This window comes from Thalassophryne amazonica, chromosome 13, assembly GCF_902500255.1.
Source record: "Thalassophryne amazonica chromosome 13, fThaAma1.1, whole genome shotgun sequence".
In the NCBI taxonomy this organism is placed as follows: domain Eukaryota; kingdom Metazoa; phylum Chordata; class Actinopteri; order Batrachoidiformes; family Batrachoididae; genus Thalassophryne; species Thalassophryne amazonica.
In genome coordinates, this window is record NC_047115.1 from 24,096,981 (window position 1) to 24,114,910 (window position 17,930).

The following is a 17,930-nucleotide window of genomic DNA, read 5'->3' on the forward strand; positions in this document are numbered from 1 at the left end:
TCGCTATTTTTCCTTTTATGTAATTTATGTGTGACTTCCATGTAAGATCTTCATCAATCATGACTCCTAGAAATTTTGTTTCTTTTACCCTTTATATGTCCATTACATCTATTTTTAATGACACATCATTATTTCCCACTCTGTCATTAAATAATATGAAATTTGTCTTATTAAGATTTAGTGACAATCTGTTTATATCAAACCAATGTTTAACTTTTTCCAACTCTGTATTTATCACTTGTACTACTTCCTGTATAGCTGATCCAGAGTAAAATAATGTTGTATCATCAGCAAATAATATCAATCAATCAATCAATCAATCAATTTTTTATATATAGCGCCAAATCACAACAAACAGTTGCCCCAAGGCGCTTTATATTGTAAGGCAAGGCCATACAATAATTATGTAAAACCCCAACGGTCAAAACGACCCCCTGTGAGCAAGCACTTGGCTACAGTGGGAAGGACAAACTCCCTTTTAACAGGAAGATACCTCCAGCAGAACCAGGCTCAGGGAGGGGCAGTCTTCTGCTGGGACTGGTTGGGGCTGAGGGAGAGAACCAGGAAAAAGACATGCTGTGGAGGGGAGCAGAGATTGATCACTAATGATTAAATGCAGAGTGGTGCATACAGAGCAAAAAGAGAAAGAAACAATGCATCATGGGAACCCCCCAGCAGTCTACGTCTATAGCAGCATAACTAAGGGATGGTTCAGCGTCACCTGATCCAGCCCTAACTATAAGCTTTAGCAAAAAGGAAAGTTTTAAGCCTAATCTTAAAAGTAGAGAGGGTGTCTGTCTCCCTGATCTGAATTGGGAGCTGGTTCCACAGGAGAGGAGCCTGAAAGCTGAAGGCTCTGCCTCCCATTCTACTCTTACAAACCCTAGGAACTACAAGTAAGCCTGCAGTCTGAGAGCGAAGCGCTCTATTGGGGTGATATGGTACTACGAGGTCCCTAAGATAAGATGGGACCTGATTATTCAAAACCTTATAAGTAAGAAAAAGAATTTTAAATTCTATTCTAGAATTAACAGGAAGCCAATGAAGAGAGGCCAATATGGGTGAGATATGCTCTCTCCTTCTAGTCCCCGTCAGTACTCTAGCTGCAGCATTTTAAATTAACTATAAAATAAATGCATGAATTAGTTTTTCAGCATCACTCTGAGACAAGACCTTTCTGATTTTAGAGATATTGCGTAAATGCAAAAAAGCAGTCCTACATATTTGTTTAATATGCACTTTGAATGACATATCCTGATCAAAAATGACTCCAAGATTTCTCACAGTATTACTAGAGGTCAGGGTAATGCCATCCAGAGTAAGGATCTGGTTAGACACCATGTTTCTAAGATTTGTGGGGCCAAGTACAATAACTTCAGTTTTATCTGAGTTTAAAAGCAGGAAATTAGAGGTCATCCATGTCTTTATGTCTGTAAGACAATCCTGCAGTTTAGCTAATTGGTGTGTGTCCTCTGGCTTCATGGATAGATAAAGCTGGGTATCATCTGCGTAACAATGAAAATTTAAGCAATACCGTCTAATAATACTGCCTAAGGGAAGCATGTATAAAGTGAATAAAATTGGTCCTAGCACAGAACCTTGTGGAACTCCATAATTAACTTTAGTCTGTGAAGAAGATTCCCCATTTACATGAACAAATTGTAATCTATTAGACAAATATGATTCAAACCACCACAGCGCAGTGCCTTTAATACCTATGGCATGCTCTAATCTCTGTAGTAAAATTTTATGGTCAACAGTATCAAAGCAGCACTGAGGTCTAACAGAACAAGCACAGAGATGAGTCCACTGTCCGAGGCCATAAGATCATTTGTAACCTTCACTAATGCTGTTTCTGTACTATGATGAATTCTAAAACCTGACTGAAACTCTTCAAATAGACCATTCCTCTGCAGATGATCAATTAGCTGTTTTACAACTACCCTTTCAAGAATTTTTGAGAGAAAAGGAAGGTTGGAGATTGGCCTATAATTAGCTAAGATAGCTGGGTCAAGTGATGGCTTTTTAAGTAATGGTTTAATTACTGCCACCTTAAAAGCCTGTGGTACATAGCCAACTAACAAAGATAGATTGATCATATTTAAGATTGAAGCATTAAATAATGGTAGGGCTTCCTTGAGCAGCCTGGTAGGAATGGGGTCTAATAAACATGTTGATGGTTTGGATGAAGTAACTAATGAAAATAACTCAGACAGAACAATCGGAGAGAAAGAGTCTAACCAAATACCGGCATCACTGAAAGCAGCCAAAGATAACGATACGTCTTTGGGATGGTTATGAGTAATTTTTTCTCTAATAGTTAAAATTTTGTTAGCAAAGAAAGTCATGAAGTCATTACTAGTTAAAGTTAATGGAATACTCAGCTCAATAGAGCTCTGACTCTTTGTCAGCCTGGCTACAGTGCTGAAAAGAAACCTGGGGTTGTTCTTATTTTCTTCAATTAGTGATGAGTAGAAAGATGTCCTAGCTTTACGGAGGGCTTTTTTTTATAGAGCAACAGACTCTTTTTCCAGGCTAAGTGAAGATCTTCTAAATTAGTGAGACGCCATTTCCTCTCCAACTTACGGGTTATCTGCTTTAAACTACGAGTTTGTGAGTTATACCACGGAGTCAGGCACTTCTGATTTAAAGCTCTCTTTTTCAGAGGAGCTACAGCATCCAAAGTTGTCTTCGATGAGGATGTAAAACTATTGACGAGATACTCTATCTCACTTACAGAGTTTAGGTAGCTACTCTGCACTGTGTTGGTATATGGCATTAGAGAACATAAAGAAGGAATCATATCCTTAAACCTAGTTACAGCGCTTTCTGAAAGACGTCTAGTGTAATGAAACTTATTCCCCACTGCTGGTAGTCCATCTGAGTAAATGTAAATGTTATTAAGAAATGATCAGACAGAAGGGAGTTTTCAGGGAATACTGTTAAGTCTTCTATTTCCATACCATAAGTCAGAACAAGATCTAAGATATGATTAAAGTGGTGGGTGGACTCATTTACTTTTTGAGCAAAGCCAATAGAGTCTAATAATAGATTAAATGCAGTGTTGAGGCTGTCATTCTCAGCATCTGTGTGGATGTTAAAATCGCCCACTATAATTATCTTATCTGAGCTAAGCACTAAGTCAGACAAAAGCTCTGAAAATTCACAGAGAAACTCACAGTAACGACCAGGAGGACGATAGATAATAACAAATAAAACTGGTTTTTGGGACTTCCAATTTGGATGGACAAGACTAAGAGTCAAGCTTTCAAATGAATTAAAGCTCTGTCTGGGTTTTTGATTAATTAATAAGCTGGAATGGAAGATTGCTGCTAATCCTCCGCCCCGGCCCGTGCTACGAGCATTCTGGCAGTTAGTGTGACTCGGGGGTGTTGACTCATTTAAACTAACATATTCATCCTGCTGTAACCAGGTTTCTGTAAGGCAGAATAAATCAATATGTTGATCAATTATTATATCATTTACCAACAGGGACTTAGAAGAGAGAGACCTAATGTTTAATAGACCACATTTAACTGTTTTAGTCTGTGGTGCAGTTGAAGGTGCTATATTATTTTTTCTTTTTGAATTTTTATGCTTAAATAGATTTTTGCTGGTTATTGGTAGTCTGGGAGCAGGCACCGTCTCTACGGGGATGGGGTAATGAGGGGATGGCAGGGGGAGAGAAGCTGCAGAGAGGTGTGTAAGACTACAACTCTGCTTCCTGGTCCCAACCCTGGATAGTCACGGTTTGGAGGATTTAAGAAAATATATGCTGTCAAGTACACTAGATACATTCACAAAATCATTGATATACAAAATAAACAGTTTGGGTCCAAGTACCGACCCTTGTGGCACACCATAAATAATGTTACACAATTCTGATTTAGTATTTTTTATCTGAACAAACTGTTTTCTATTTTCTAAGTAGCTTTTTACCCACTGATGTGCAATACCTCTAATTCCATATTGTTGTAACTTGTGAAGCAATCTTGAGTGGTCGATAACATCAAAAGCTTTTTTCAGGTCAATAAAGATACTTATTATCTATTGTTGTTGATATTTTCTCTGTTAATTCCATAATTGCCATAGCTGTCGAATGTTTTGTTCTGAATCCATACTGAGCATTATTTAAAATATGATGTTTCTCAATGAATTTGTCCAACCTTGTCACAAAAACTTTTTCCATAATTTTAGAAAACTGTGGAAGCAATGACACTGGCCTGTAATTTGAAAAATTGTTTGTCTCCATTTTTATATAATGGGACTACCTTGGCAATTTTCATTTCATCTGGGAAAATTCCTGTTGACAGAGACAGATTACAAATGTAAGTGAATGGTTCAATAACAGTTTCTATTATACTTTTTACAGTCATCATGTCTAAATCTTCATAGTCAGTTGATCTTTTGCTTACACAGTTTATTACAATATTTCTTATTTCATCTTTTTCCACATTGTCAAGGAAAATACTATTGACCGTATTTACAAGTGTATTTAATTTATCTTCTACTATTAGTTTATTTTCCATCAGACTTGATCCCACATTTGAAAAATAATCATTAAACTCATTTACAACTTCCTTTGTGTCATATATCTCTTTATTTTCCTTGACAAAGTAATTTGGAAAAGTTGATTTCGCTCCATCACTTTCAGTCACACTATTTATAATTCCCCATATTGCCCTCATATTATCTTTACTCGTATTTAATTGTTCACTATAATAATCTTTTTTTGTTTCCTAATTATTGTCAATAGTTTATTTTTATATTGTTTGTATCTGTGTTCTGTTTCCTTTGTTTGCTTTTTTAAAAAGCACCTATATAAATAGTTTTTCTTTACACAAGCATTTTTTATTCCCTTAGTCAACCATGGTTTATTTACTCTTTTCTTACTAGTTTTTATTAATTTACAGTTTTTATTATATGATTTCATAAGAATTTTCATAAATGAATTATATGAGGTCTATTAGAAAAGTATCCAAAATTTTTCAAATGGTTTCCAGCTGCCAGTCTCTAACAGTTTCTGAAAAAATTCTGATGGGAAAAAAAAGCCCAAATCATTCCGCCATTTCCTGACAATGAAAATCCGCCAAGGGGGTGGACCACTCCTCACTCAAAGCCTGCTCACAGGCGAATGACGCAACCGACAGGCGTGGAAAAACTCACGCATGCGCATGAGGGTTCAAGCCTGTCTGACGCAATCACATGTGATTCAAATCCATATGGTTTTTGAAAAAAATAATAAGGTCGGATACTTTTCTAATAGACCTTGTATGCTACATTAACATCACCGACATAAACTTCTTCCCAATTTTGATTTTTAAGGTCATAATTTAATGCCTCTAAGGCTTTTACTGACTTATCTCTTTTAAAGTTTATAACAGTTTTTTTCTTGTACCTATTTTTGTATTTAAATATTGAAAAAAAACTGGTAAATGATCGCTGTCATCAAGATCCCATTCTTAATAATTTCATCTGTTCTATTTGTGAATATATTATCAATTACCGTTGCACTTTTGTGATGTAATTCTGGTTGGTTTTGTTATCAAGGGGAATAACCCCAAACTATACATTGAATTCACAAAATCACTTGTTCTTTGGCAACTGTAGCTTTCTATATTAATGTTAAAGTCTCCACACATAAAAAGCGTTTTGATTTGATGGAATAATTCTATTATTTTATCTGTAAATTTCACAACACAAGAGTCTGGTGCTCTGTATACACAACTGATTAGAATACAATACAATACAATACAATTTCCACTGTTACAATTTCTATGACATCATCTATAATTGTCATTTCTTCTACAAGATTCTGTGATTGCAACAATGCTAAATCTATTTTTAAACTGATTTAAATAATCTTTTATTTTTGACATTTTACAATACAAGCTTCGGCTGTTTATATGTATGAGTGACAGGGTATCTTCTGTAATTTTTTCACTATTTAGCTGTTCTTCCATATAATACTCACAACCAATTGATTTTAAGTCAAATATACTTTCATCAATGTTGGTGTCTGTCATATATTTTGTCATCTATTTCCATGTTTGATTTGATTTTTTTGTTGGTCAAATTACCAACTGGCATCATATTTGTCTATTCAGGTCTGTATTTTGTAAGGTCCTCCATGTTTTTTGATTTGTATACCATTTGTTCCTTCTATCACTCTAATCCACACCCTACAGTTCCAGACCCATGTCTGGAACTGTATCTAAATCTGTTCTTCATGTAAATCTATTCTATTCTATTCTTCATAAATCTATTGTTCATGTAAAGCAGGTAGTTTAGTGGGATAGGCTGCCAATATGTAAACAGGCTGGAATCCACGTCAGGCTCCCTGTCTGTGTCCTTGGACAAAACACTTTAGCTGCATTGTCCCAGTTCCCCAGCTGTAAATGGGTACTGGTGTTGCCTCGGGAAGTGACCTGTGATGGACTGGTGTCCATCCAGGGATTTGCATCTGCGCCAGTGGGCCTATATAGCCTATGTAGAATTTACCTCTCTCATCACATTAAGAAAATGCTCTAGTGACATATGTAATTCTGAAACGGGATATCCCATCACTAATTAACGTCTACACTAGGTGACATTCAGAAGGTGTGACGTTGGAGTTGAAAAACAGTCAAACTCTGGGTTTTTGTTTTGTTTGTTTGTTTTTTCCAGCAACTCTTCCATCTTTCTATCAGGAACTCTGATTCACTTCAACAATTAAACAGGCTGTTATCATCAGGCTGCACATCCACTCAAAATAACCATGTGCCCATAAAAGTATCATGTACAATATGTGAGTGTCATAAAAATTTATTCTACACTTTGATTTAAAAGTGGAAAAAAAATTAATGAGAATTTTATTTTAATTTTTCTATCAAGAAAGGCAGTGCAAACTTGTAATTTCATTTATGTCGGTGCCTCTTTTCTAAATTTAAAATAAATATCCTGTAATATAAAGATAATGATAACATTTGAATATATGCGGTCAAATGTTTGGCGCGTTGAGGAGTATGACACACCCTTCGAGTCATGGTAATAATGTGGCGTGTTAACCTGGTTGGTTGTGCAGTCAGTCTTCTATGCAGTGTTTGTACAAACACACCCTTAGCTCAGTGTCACTGAAGCTCATCTTTATAGTTTACGATGTTCCACTTCACTTATTCTATTCTTATCAAATGAGAACAGGAAATTAAGAATCAAACCATGGCACAAACACAAAGCAGCCTCTGTGATCACGCAGAAGATGAAGAGAACATAATAATATGATTCATCCAGTGTCAGTCACCGGCATGAAGATGGATCGTTTAACTGTGAGTTAAAGGTGACTGTGAGACTGAACAGAAGAAACAAACTAGTCATTTACCAATACTTTTAACACAAAGGTTTCTTTTTTTGATCATGACTGCTGTTAGTTTTATTTATTTTGCATTTTTTCCCGAGGCCAAAATATGGCCATTGGGTATTACGAAGACTTTGCGTCCGTCCATCCGTCTGTCCGTCTGTGCTCAGCATAACTCCAGCGCTATTACTGCCAGAGTCTTCAGATTCACAGGGAGCATTCTTGGGACACAGACCTTGGACAAGTTCAAAGATGGCTAACTTTGACCTCTTCTAAGAGGTCAGAAGGTCACATTTTTTCTACACACATTTTCATTGATTACATCCTCATCCAGCCGAGGGTATTTTAGCATTGTGTTATATTTGTAGATACGTGTGTTGTCTGAAAAGCACATGATTTTTCATGACGATCTGGATGCAAATAAAGGAATGACACTATGAGCACCCATTAGGGTGCACATCTCTGGTATGTTGCGGGGTAAACAAAAACAAGCTGGACTGTGTCTGAGCAAAAGCAAACGCCCCAACAGTGGAATTGTCTGGTACTGGCTCCAAGCAATTAGTATCAGATTGAGGGGAAAACAAGATAATTATTTTCATTACCTTGGGGGATGTCTTGTATGGATGATAGTTATGGGAAGAAATGATCATTTTGTGTGTCTAAGATAATCATCTTGTGGAAAGACATTTGTTGTATCTTGATGACACAAGATTATTTAATGTAAAGCAGATTTATTTATTTTAGGGTGTTTCTTGCCTGCACTATCTTGCATTTACCTTTGCCATTTATCATCACCCCAGTTATGTTGTGTGAGCAAGATAATTGACCCAGATGAAATTGCATGTGTACAAAATAATAATATATTTTTCCCCAAGAGTAGTCTTTTGTGCGCACAAGATGACGTCTTCCAACAACATGGTTATCTTGTGCACAAATAATAATGTTATGGGAAGAAATTATTGTGTGCAGAAGATGATTATCTTGTAGGAAAAAAGTTCTGTGATGATAATTTTCTCATCCTGTACAGGAGCATAGTTTTTACTGTGTAGCTTGCTTATATGGATGTAAAATCTGAAGGTAATTATTGTGTGCACAATATATTATCTTTGTGCAAGATAATTATTGTGTGCACAAGCTACATGCTTCTTTCCATATATATATATATATATATATATATATATATATATATATATATATATATATATATATATATATATATATATATATATATATATATATATATATATATATGAGTTGGGGCTCCATATTACATATTGTCACTTTCCTTAAATAATGGCCTAAGTCATATTTTCAAAAACATGACTTAGGCCATTATTTTAGGACGGTGATGATATATTTATTAGATGGAAATCCTGCACACAATTGAATTGAGTTCATCCAATGAGTCATTTTTTGGAGTGTAACATTGAGTTTAAATTAAATTTAATGTTAACTAACGCGTTCTAGATTGGGTAGTGTTTATAAAATAGGTAGCTGACATTTGTCAAGGGTGGTAATAAATTAAGTATCTATAATAAAAATAATGATAATAATAAAGTTTCTGTAAGGATTTGGATTGGTGTGTGAGTCCAGTATGCAATTTTTCACTGTTGTTATGTAATATTTGAAATTTTTCCAAAAATACTAGTCCTATCAACTTTCCATTTTGGTGGCGTTCATCCTTGACCCAAAATTCTTAAGCTCTGTATACCATATGGCAAATGTCAGCTCTCTTCAGTTGCTCCATGTTCAAAAGTACACGCACACACGCATAGTATACACATACACAGAGGCCACTTCATTTTTAACATATAGATGATTTACCGCCCACTGCTGGAGTGGTGTGTGAGTCAAGAATGTAATTATCAATGTCCATTGTTTAGTAATACCCCTAATTTCTCCAAAAATATTAGTCCTATAAACTTTGCGTTTTCGTGGTGTTCATCCTTGACCCAAGATATGTAAGCATAAGTGTCAGCTCTCCACAGTTTGTCTGTGATCAAAGCCATACTCATGCACACATGCACACACACAGAGGCCACTTGACTTTTAATATATAGATGTTGCAAAAACTGTTATGGCGGTGTCGCAGCTGTTACTTCATATCACAAAGCTTTGGATTGGTTCCCTCCTTCCATGAATGATGGTTACACTCTTCTGATACAGTATCATCTGCTTCAGCAGCTGACTCCAGACTGGGGCAACATTTTTATGGTGTATTGATCATTATTGACTGCAGTTAAAATTTTAGATGGAAAATGAGCACATAGACACCTCCTTTGAATTTTTCCTCTATTTTCTACCTTCACCCATCACAGCATCTCCTCATCTTACATCACAGAGATGTTAGGATGAGGAAAATGGGCAATAACACTGGAGCCGGGGAAAGAACGCAAACTGACAGGCAGGCAGATGGAGAGATTAACGGAGGGCGAGCCACTGATTGGGAGAGAGAACAAGGAACTGAGATGGAAACAAACATTAACTTTTAATGCTCTTTAGTGGAGTGAGGGAGGGAGGAGGGGTGAGAGAGCAGAGTGACGAAGAAGGGAAGTGATGAGAAGAGAAGAAGGGAGGCAGAGAAAGAGGAGGGGGAGTTTTTGGATGAGGGAGGGAGAAGTATTGGGGGGGAAAAAGGAGAGATCAGCTCACAGAGCTGATAAAATCTCCCGCGTCAAGTCATGGAACATGACGGTGAGTTTCTGTTTTCTTCTTCTTTTAATAATAAGCTGTGCTGGTTTCTTCTGTTCATTGTCTCATTCACTGTGTGTGTCTGTGCTTTAATCACACAACAGACATTCTTTCCACTACTTCATCCTCTTGTTGTTGGCTGACCTTATTTGCACACCCTTTAGCTTTGTGTCACGTGCTTGCTGAAGGTTTTATTAATAATGAACAGAATGTAAAGCGGCTTCTGTCCTCGATGACGCTGAGGCGACACTGAAGGTCAAGTGTGTGATTGTTTGGGTGGCAAGACGATAGGACATACGAAAGAAGTTCTTCTGGTATGTTGTGTCTCTGGATTATCTCCAGAAGCAGGCCTGTGGATGCAAAGTCACACTGTATATGCAGAATTAACATCTTTTTTATTAATGATTGAGTGGCCCGACAGTTTATGAGTGTAATTCAGTTTTATAGCGCTAGTTTAGAACTGTACATGTATATTTGTTGACAAGTTGACAGATTTGTAACCAGCAAAGATGACGTCAGAATCCAAACAGAGGAAATCAACGTTTGCATAAGCTTTGCACGCAGAATAGTAGCATGCTAAGCTATTGTAACCTGAATCAGAGACAATATGCTGCAAACTGAACGCTGGGGGAGGTCTGAGGTCTGGGAACATGTGCTATGTTGTGCGATGTCACATCTACCACACTACAGAATGGCCTTGAGTCCTGGATGGGAACCACCCGAGCAGACAACTGGTCCATCCCCATGTCTGAGGTGGCCATCTGCCTGCTGCAGCTTGGTCAGATATGGGTGTTGCCTTGGATTTTTCCAGTTGTTGAGAAGCGCACCGCATAGCCAAAATGTTGTGGCTGATGTTACAAGTGGTACGCATCATCTGAGTCTTCCTAAGTTTGTTTGTTTGCCACAGTGTCACAGTGCAGTGGTACCCAAGAATCTGCACATACGTGCCTGGACAGATGTGGTTGGCGATGCTGATACCTTCGGAGGAGGAAAAATAGTCCAAATCTTTTGGGGCCTGGTGCTTCATGTTTTATCGTGTGGTTGTGAGACCTAGTTTGAAAGAAATCCCGTTATTGTCTTTGGTCACTAGTTAGCATCCAAGTCTCACAAACATATGATAAAGCAGGAAGCACCAGACCTCGTGAGACTTGGACATTCGTTCTCCTACAAAGATATCAGCATTGCCAAATAGGCTTGCTCAGTGACTTCACAACTCTATGAGCTCTTCCCAGGTGTCTCTCCATCTTAAAGGTCGAGGACCCAGAGACACAAGCATCACCAAGATGATAAGTGAATCCTTTTACCACATACACAGACACATTGGCAGCACAGTGGATTAGTGGTTAGCACTGATGCCTCACAGCAAGAAGGTCGTGGGATCACTTCCTTTGACCAAGGCATTGTCACTACATCTGGAGTTGGTCCCCGTGCACCGGACTGTGGCTGCCCACTGCTCCTAGTGGTTGGATTGTGTCTAACTCTAATTAGGATGAGTTAATTACGGAGGACAAATTTCATTATACAGGGTGACACCCCCCCCCCCCCCCCCCCCAAAGCCCATAAAAAATTGAATAAATCCTACAAAGTCTCTGTGTACAATCATTCCCTAAAGTGTCAGTTATCTTGGCCACTTGCATAAAAGTCATGTCCTTTCAAAATTATGCTCCAAATGGTAGGATTTGTTGGAGAAATAGGCCTCCAGGCAAAATGTCTTTTCCTTGGTTGACCAAGACATGTTGGGGAAGACGACTGGAACAATCGTCTTAATAGCAAGGAAAACCTGTGCCACCTTGGCCTTTAATGGCACATTGTTGCCCACCCCGGTTTAGACCTGCCTTTCTCAAAGAGTGGTCCACAAACCACTGGTGGTCCGCGAGCAACAAACATTGGTCATTATGACTTGAGACCTGACTTGGGACTTGCAGATTGATGACTTGACAGTGACTTGCTGGTGACTTCATCCCACCTCTGATATTATTATTATTATTATTATTGGATAAGTGGTCCTTGGTCTGAAATATTTTAAGAAACACTGGTCTAGAAGTTCACTTCATGACTCATAAAGGAAGAACATGCCTTTTTCAGTTAAATATCGTTGATTGCAGGGGAGTTTCCACATTCACGTGAATGGAATTGTGGGATTTTTGATGACAAACATGAATCTCAAACCACATTTAAACTACAACAAATAGACTCAAAACTGATTTTGCACAATATGGCCCCTTTCATTATGATGATGATGATTTTTTGTGAATCTGTATGAATCTATACTTCATTAAAAAACAAAAATCAGGTCCTGCCCCTTTAACACAGGCTTGATCGTGAGTTAACCAGGCTGCTGGTACGCTGTGTGGACCAGTTTTGCTGATCACACTTTTGGCAGTGGTTATGAGTAGTGATGATTTACTTCCAAAGCAGTTATTGGTTTTGTACATCTGCCCATAGTTGCATTATGGACTTAGAATTCCTTATCCTTGTCTAATGGCTGCAGCATTATTGTCAGCAGTTGGATAATGTCTGATATAACCCAGACCACTACTCACTGGCAGTCTTGACTGGTAGTTGTCTTAGTTGCTTTAGGCCAAGTGTCAGTGATGTGTTGGTTTATATTCTGTGTGGATTGCATAGGTTGCTGTAACACTCAGCTGGAGGAATCATGTCCAGACACCCGGGTGGCCTGAGGGAGGTTATAATGGGCTCATGTTATCTAATATAGTAAAATTAAGGTTAGATAGCAGCTGTTGTCATATCAGTGTTTCAATGACAAAAAAATTCTCTTGTTGCTTCAGGTTAAGGTATAAACCACTGTGGGTCTTGCTTCATTTTGCAAGTCAAAGCAGCATTTTTTAATGTGCACGTGCACATTACTCTTCATGGTTATGCACATATTTGTCGTGATGATGAGAAATGTGAGTAAAGCTGTTGTTTGTATTTGCATAATTTGGTGAATGTGTGTTGGACTGTAATGTGACACTGACTGCTGTATTTGCATAGAGCTGTTCGACTGAAGCCATGCAGCATTGTGCCTTACAGTCTGTGCTGTGAAGAGACTCCAGACTAATGCATGTATGTCCTCGTGTGCTTGCTTCCTTTCTGTATTTGTTTTTTGCATGTTTTTTTGCACAGGGATCTGAACAAATGCAAATTTGGAGCTGCAGCTATGCAGTTGTAAAAATGTGTTTGTTTGCATTTGCAGGCCTTACATCACGCTGGAAAAGCAACATATTTTCAGTCTGACAGATCTCCTTGTTTAACAGGTTCATAAATTTTTTTGGGCAACTCCTGTGTTTTAAATATCTGCACACTACTGTAATAATACCCCGTAACAGGCTCATGTCTTGAAGGGACACGCCTTCTGAATGACTCATACCCCACGGTATTTTTGTTAAATGTGCACAGTAGGTGAAAATGCTTGTGCACACCCCATGTTATCTCACCAACCATGAAGGCAGTTAGACCTCATGGATGTGGGAGGGGTGTGTGCTCTCGCCCTCATTTGTAGGCTTCTATTGACTATTGTTACTGTTCTTTTAATACAGAAAAGACTGCAGTATAATCTTATGTTAATAACCTTGTAGCAAAGCCTTTATGCAACATTTATTGGCAGTGCTAAGCATATATCAGAAAGAACATTTAGGGCTGTATCATCTGCAAAGAGGCGCACAATGCAGTGCAGGTGTCATTGCTCATTTCCAGCTAATTCAGTTGTCATTTTGACGCCCAGCGCTCACATTGTGCAGTTGCCAATATGCTTGTGTTAATCTGTGTGGCCATAAGCAAGTTGGTCTTAAAGTGAGGTGAGCTGATGCACAGTGCTGGTACATTGCTAACATGAGCCAACAGAAAGCAATTGTGTCATAGACCACCAAAAACCTACTTTCAAGTCGAGCAAGTTTTCCTTGATGTTTTATGCACCTTACATGGGCAGGTTCATGATACACATATACACACAAGGATGTACAGTAGGGCATCAAACTACAATGAAACTGAATTGAAAACAAATAATGAATATTTATTATATGGCTGTGACGCTAAGCGCGGTCTGACTGACTGAATACCGGTTGGATATTTTCCCATATTCGCGTTGTGGTGTTTTAGACTCAGCGTCGTGCATTCAAACCCTATAATGCACGGCTTCTCATTGTTTAATCCTTACTTATCACTATCAGTTGTCTCTGTTATTACAATAGAAATGACTGTTATAATTCTGCTTCTGAATCTGAAGCTTTCAGTTACTTGTCACTGGCTGTTTCAGCCAATGTTGATGTCAGCTCTAGTCTCTTTTGTCATCTCTGTTTTGTCATATTTTAGTGTAATGTTAGCATTTGTATATACAGTTAGCATGACCACGTTAGCATGACTACATAGGCTGACACCAGCATAGGCTAACTGTGTCCCAGTTCAGGGTCTACTCTGCACCCTTCTAAGGGCTGTGCCCCACAAATAACTTCAGGCTTCAGCCCTTCAGACACAGCAGAGGAAAGAACAAACCGTTCTGAAATGAGACCGGCTAGCCCACCGCTACCTCTTGTTACTTGGCAACCTTGACAACTGCATGTGCCAAAGTAGTGTAGTGGGTGTAACCGGTAGTTTAGGAATCAATTTTCAGTACTTATTTATATTTTGCTTGTATATTATCTATTTACAATTGTACATATGGAGCCCAAAAGTGTCCTTTTTTCCTCTTTTTTTTAAATTTACCAAACATTTTGTCCTTGGAAAAAAATTATATGACTCATGGGATTGTTTGGTGCCGAATTGGGACGTAGTGGCTGTCTCCCAGTTCAGGGACTGCACCCTGCTAAGACTGAAAACATAATCATGTGATTATAATTTATTTTTCTTGGTGAAGCATTGTGTCTGCATATTTTCTTGCTGCACTGAAAGTCTCAGGTTTGCGTTAAACACCTCCCATCCATCCTCTAAACCTCTCTTCCTTCCCTGTCTGTCTCTGGCAGCCTGTCTGGCAGGATGTCAGCTATTGATTCATGCAAGCAACATTTTAGCAGTGATGGTGGCTTATGAGTCGTGCCAAACAGAACACAACAAACAGGAGATCAGGTTTCAGACGAGCTGGCCAGCAGATGGGAAGATGGAGAGAAATGACAGTAACCAATACTGTATATCTCTGCAATAAAAGTATTTATAGTTAACATTATGAGGTTATTGGCCCACTAATTGGGATGGATGTTGGGTTTGTAGGGTGGATATGAGGGGCAGAGGATGGCTGGTTGGCTAATAGTTGAGTTTAGAAATTTCCATGCAGGTGGAGCTTATATATGAACTCAATTTTTTTTAGTTTTATGACTTTAGATTATGATCAGTGGCTAAATACAGAAGTCTCACAGTATGTCTTTAAAGTACACTCAAAAAACTGATACATTGGATGAACTCAATTCAGTTATGTGCAGGATTTCCATCTAATAAATAGATGTACCCCAACTCAAAGAAAGTGCATCCATGCAAGATAATGAAATTGAATTTAGTTGGGACTACCAACTTGGTCTCACGGCAAGTTGTGATTCAGCAGCAAGAAATATACATTATCATCTACCTATAAATGATACACCAATATGATTGGATAAAACACTAAAGAATAAATAGCAATACACCCTTTTCACGGACGGGTAATATTTTTCATACCACCCGAGTAATCAGCCACTCCGGACAGCAGAGCGGCGCCACGATGAAGAGGCGCGGTCAGAGGAACTGTGAAATACTGGTGAGTCACTATTAATAATTTCTTACGTGTCCAACCTCATAGGTTGATCGTTAAAATTAAATTTGTTAGTTCTAAAAGCCATCATAATTATTTATAGGAAAACATAGTATTTTTTTTCTACTAAGGTTTGAACTTTGAGTGTTTACACAGGAGAGAAAAGTGAGAAAATGTTAATGCCTGTTTGAGAAAAGTGTATAAAATGTGTAGTGAGGGGTTTTACAGCTTTAAAACATCTATAATAATTGTAAAAAATAACGCTGACTACTTTGCGGGTTTCGCCTATCGCGGGTTATTTTTAAAACGTAACTCTCTTTCACGGCCTCGCAGTTTCGCTCATTTTTTTTAGTGCAATTTTGCATGCTTCTAATTTTTTATTTTTTATTTTTTTACAATGCATTGTGTTCTGCATCCTTATCAGGCGGGCTGGTTGCGGCACCGGTCGGCATGACCGTGATTGCTCTCACTGCCTCCGATGCGCTTACTGAGTCTGCGGGCTCGGTAAGCACCGCAGCGAGCCACTCACACCGCCCCCTGTCTGCTGTGCCGAGCTGCATCCAACTCCAGCACCAGGTCCAGAGACTCCGCTCGCTGTTTTGATGTGCAGCGCCCGCTGCATGGTCTCGGTAACCGCGGCTGCAGAGCTCTGTGGCCATGACTTGGATTCTTTGTGGGTCCCGCATCCATACCCCCGGAGGCAGTGAGCGAAGGGTATGAGAGCGAATGATAAATGCATTGTGTTCTGCATGCATTTATCATTTTTAGGTATATGATAAAATTGTTATCAAGTTCTTTTACCAATGAATATGGCTTTATACACCCTGAAGAAAACCATACGGCCTCGGCCTCAGGGTGTATGGTTTTCTGAAGGGTGTATAAGGCCATATCATTGGTGAACAACTTGATAACTGATAATATTGGTTCGTGATATTGTGATGAAAAGCGCCTAATTTTTGTCACGGCAGCACGAATTGTTTCAAATTCATTCTGTGATGGCTGCACGAAATTAAAAGTGAAGCGGGGGAGTCGGGTGGTTATGGTTAGGGTTGGGGGAAGGAGTAGGGTTAGGTTATGGTTAAGGTTAGGGTTGGGGGTGGGAGTAGGGTTAGTAATAGTGAGTTTAAAAAAAAACCCAGTCACGAAAATTTGACTCATTTTGTGATGGGAGCATGAAAAAAAATGTGAGACTAGGCTGGGACTACATATATTTATTAGATGGAAATCCTGTACATAACTGAACTGAGTTCAATCAATGAGTCATTTGTTTGTGTGATACACTCAAAAAACTGACTCATTGGATTGGATTCCATCTAATAAATACGAATATGTAGTCCCAACGCAATTAAATTACATGATCTTGCATGGATGCGTTTTATTTGAGTTGGGGCTACATATATTTATTAGATGGAAATCCTGCACATAATTGAATGGAGTTCATCCAAGGAGCAATTTTTTGAGTGTATGAGTGAGTGGGAAAAAGGTGGTCAATGGTTTGTATTTGATGGCTATCTTACAATAACAAGGAAGTCATAGCTTTTGAAAATAAATATTCATTTAAAATGACAGTTCACTGACATTGATACTCCACTGAAATGGTTTGATTCACCAAGTGGCTCTGAAAGGAGGGCGTAACCTGGAAAGGTACCAAAACTCCCACAGTCATCACGGAGAGGGTTAGATTAAAGTTTTCCTAAAAAGGCTTTATACACAACAGACTTATTAATATAACAGAATCTTATACATTGCCGTGAGGGTGCATGCGCCCTCCTCCTCTACAAGGTTACCATCACCCAGTCCCAGAACATACTGTGACAGATCCAGATACTGATCAAGATCTGCATGAAATTTCACCTTGTGATTGTCTGACAGACAACTTTGACGAAGAACAGTGAAGTAATTTTTGAGAAATTAATCAAAATGTTGAAAAATCCCATTTCACTATGTGAGATCCAGAACGGTCCTTCCAATCTTGATGGAGGTTAAAATCGGATGGGGCCTTTTGCTTTCATCACTTTGATAATTCCACCAGATTTTGCAGTCAAGCAGAGAGGAATTTTAATAAATAAATAATCAAATATAGGCTCGAGTCTCCCTGGTAGTTTCTGGTTAACGCGACCTGAAATTTCACAGGTCCTTTAAAGAAAATCCTTCCATGTGCCACTACACTATGCAGCTGGGTAACTGGTG

General features: G+C 38.5%; 1 protein-coding gene across 3 annotated transcripts in view; it reads left to right on the top strand.

Moving 5' to 3' along the window:
• phactr2 (phosphatase and actin regulator 2) overlaps window positions 1-17,930 on the top strand; it is a 118,564-nt gene that overhangs the window by 7,782 nt on the left and 92,852 nt on the right. The window contains exon 1 of one of the 3 annotated variants that reach the window (XM_034184569.1): window positions 9,940-10,027. The exons of the other annotated variants lie outside the window; for them this stretch is intronic. Within the exon in view, the coding sequence (XP_034040460.1) occupies window positions 10,015-10,027 (13 nt within the window). The 5' untranslated portion in view covers window positions 9,940-10,014. Of the gene's footprint in view, window positions 1-9,939; window positions 10,028-17,930 lie in introns of those variants that run through there. 3 annotated transcript variants of the gene reach the window in all.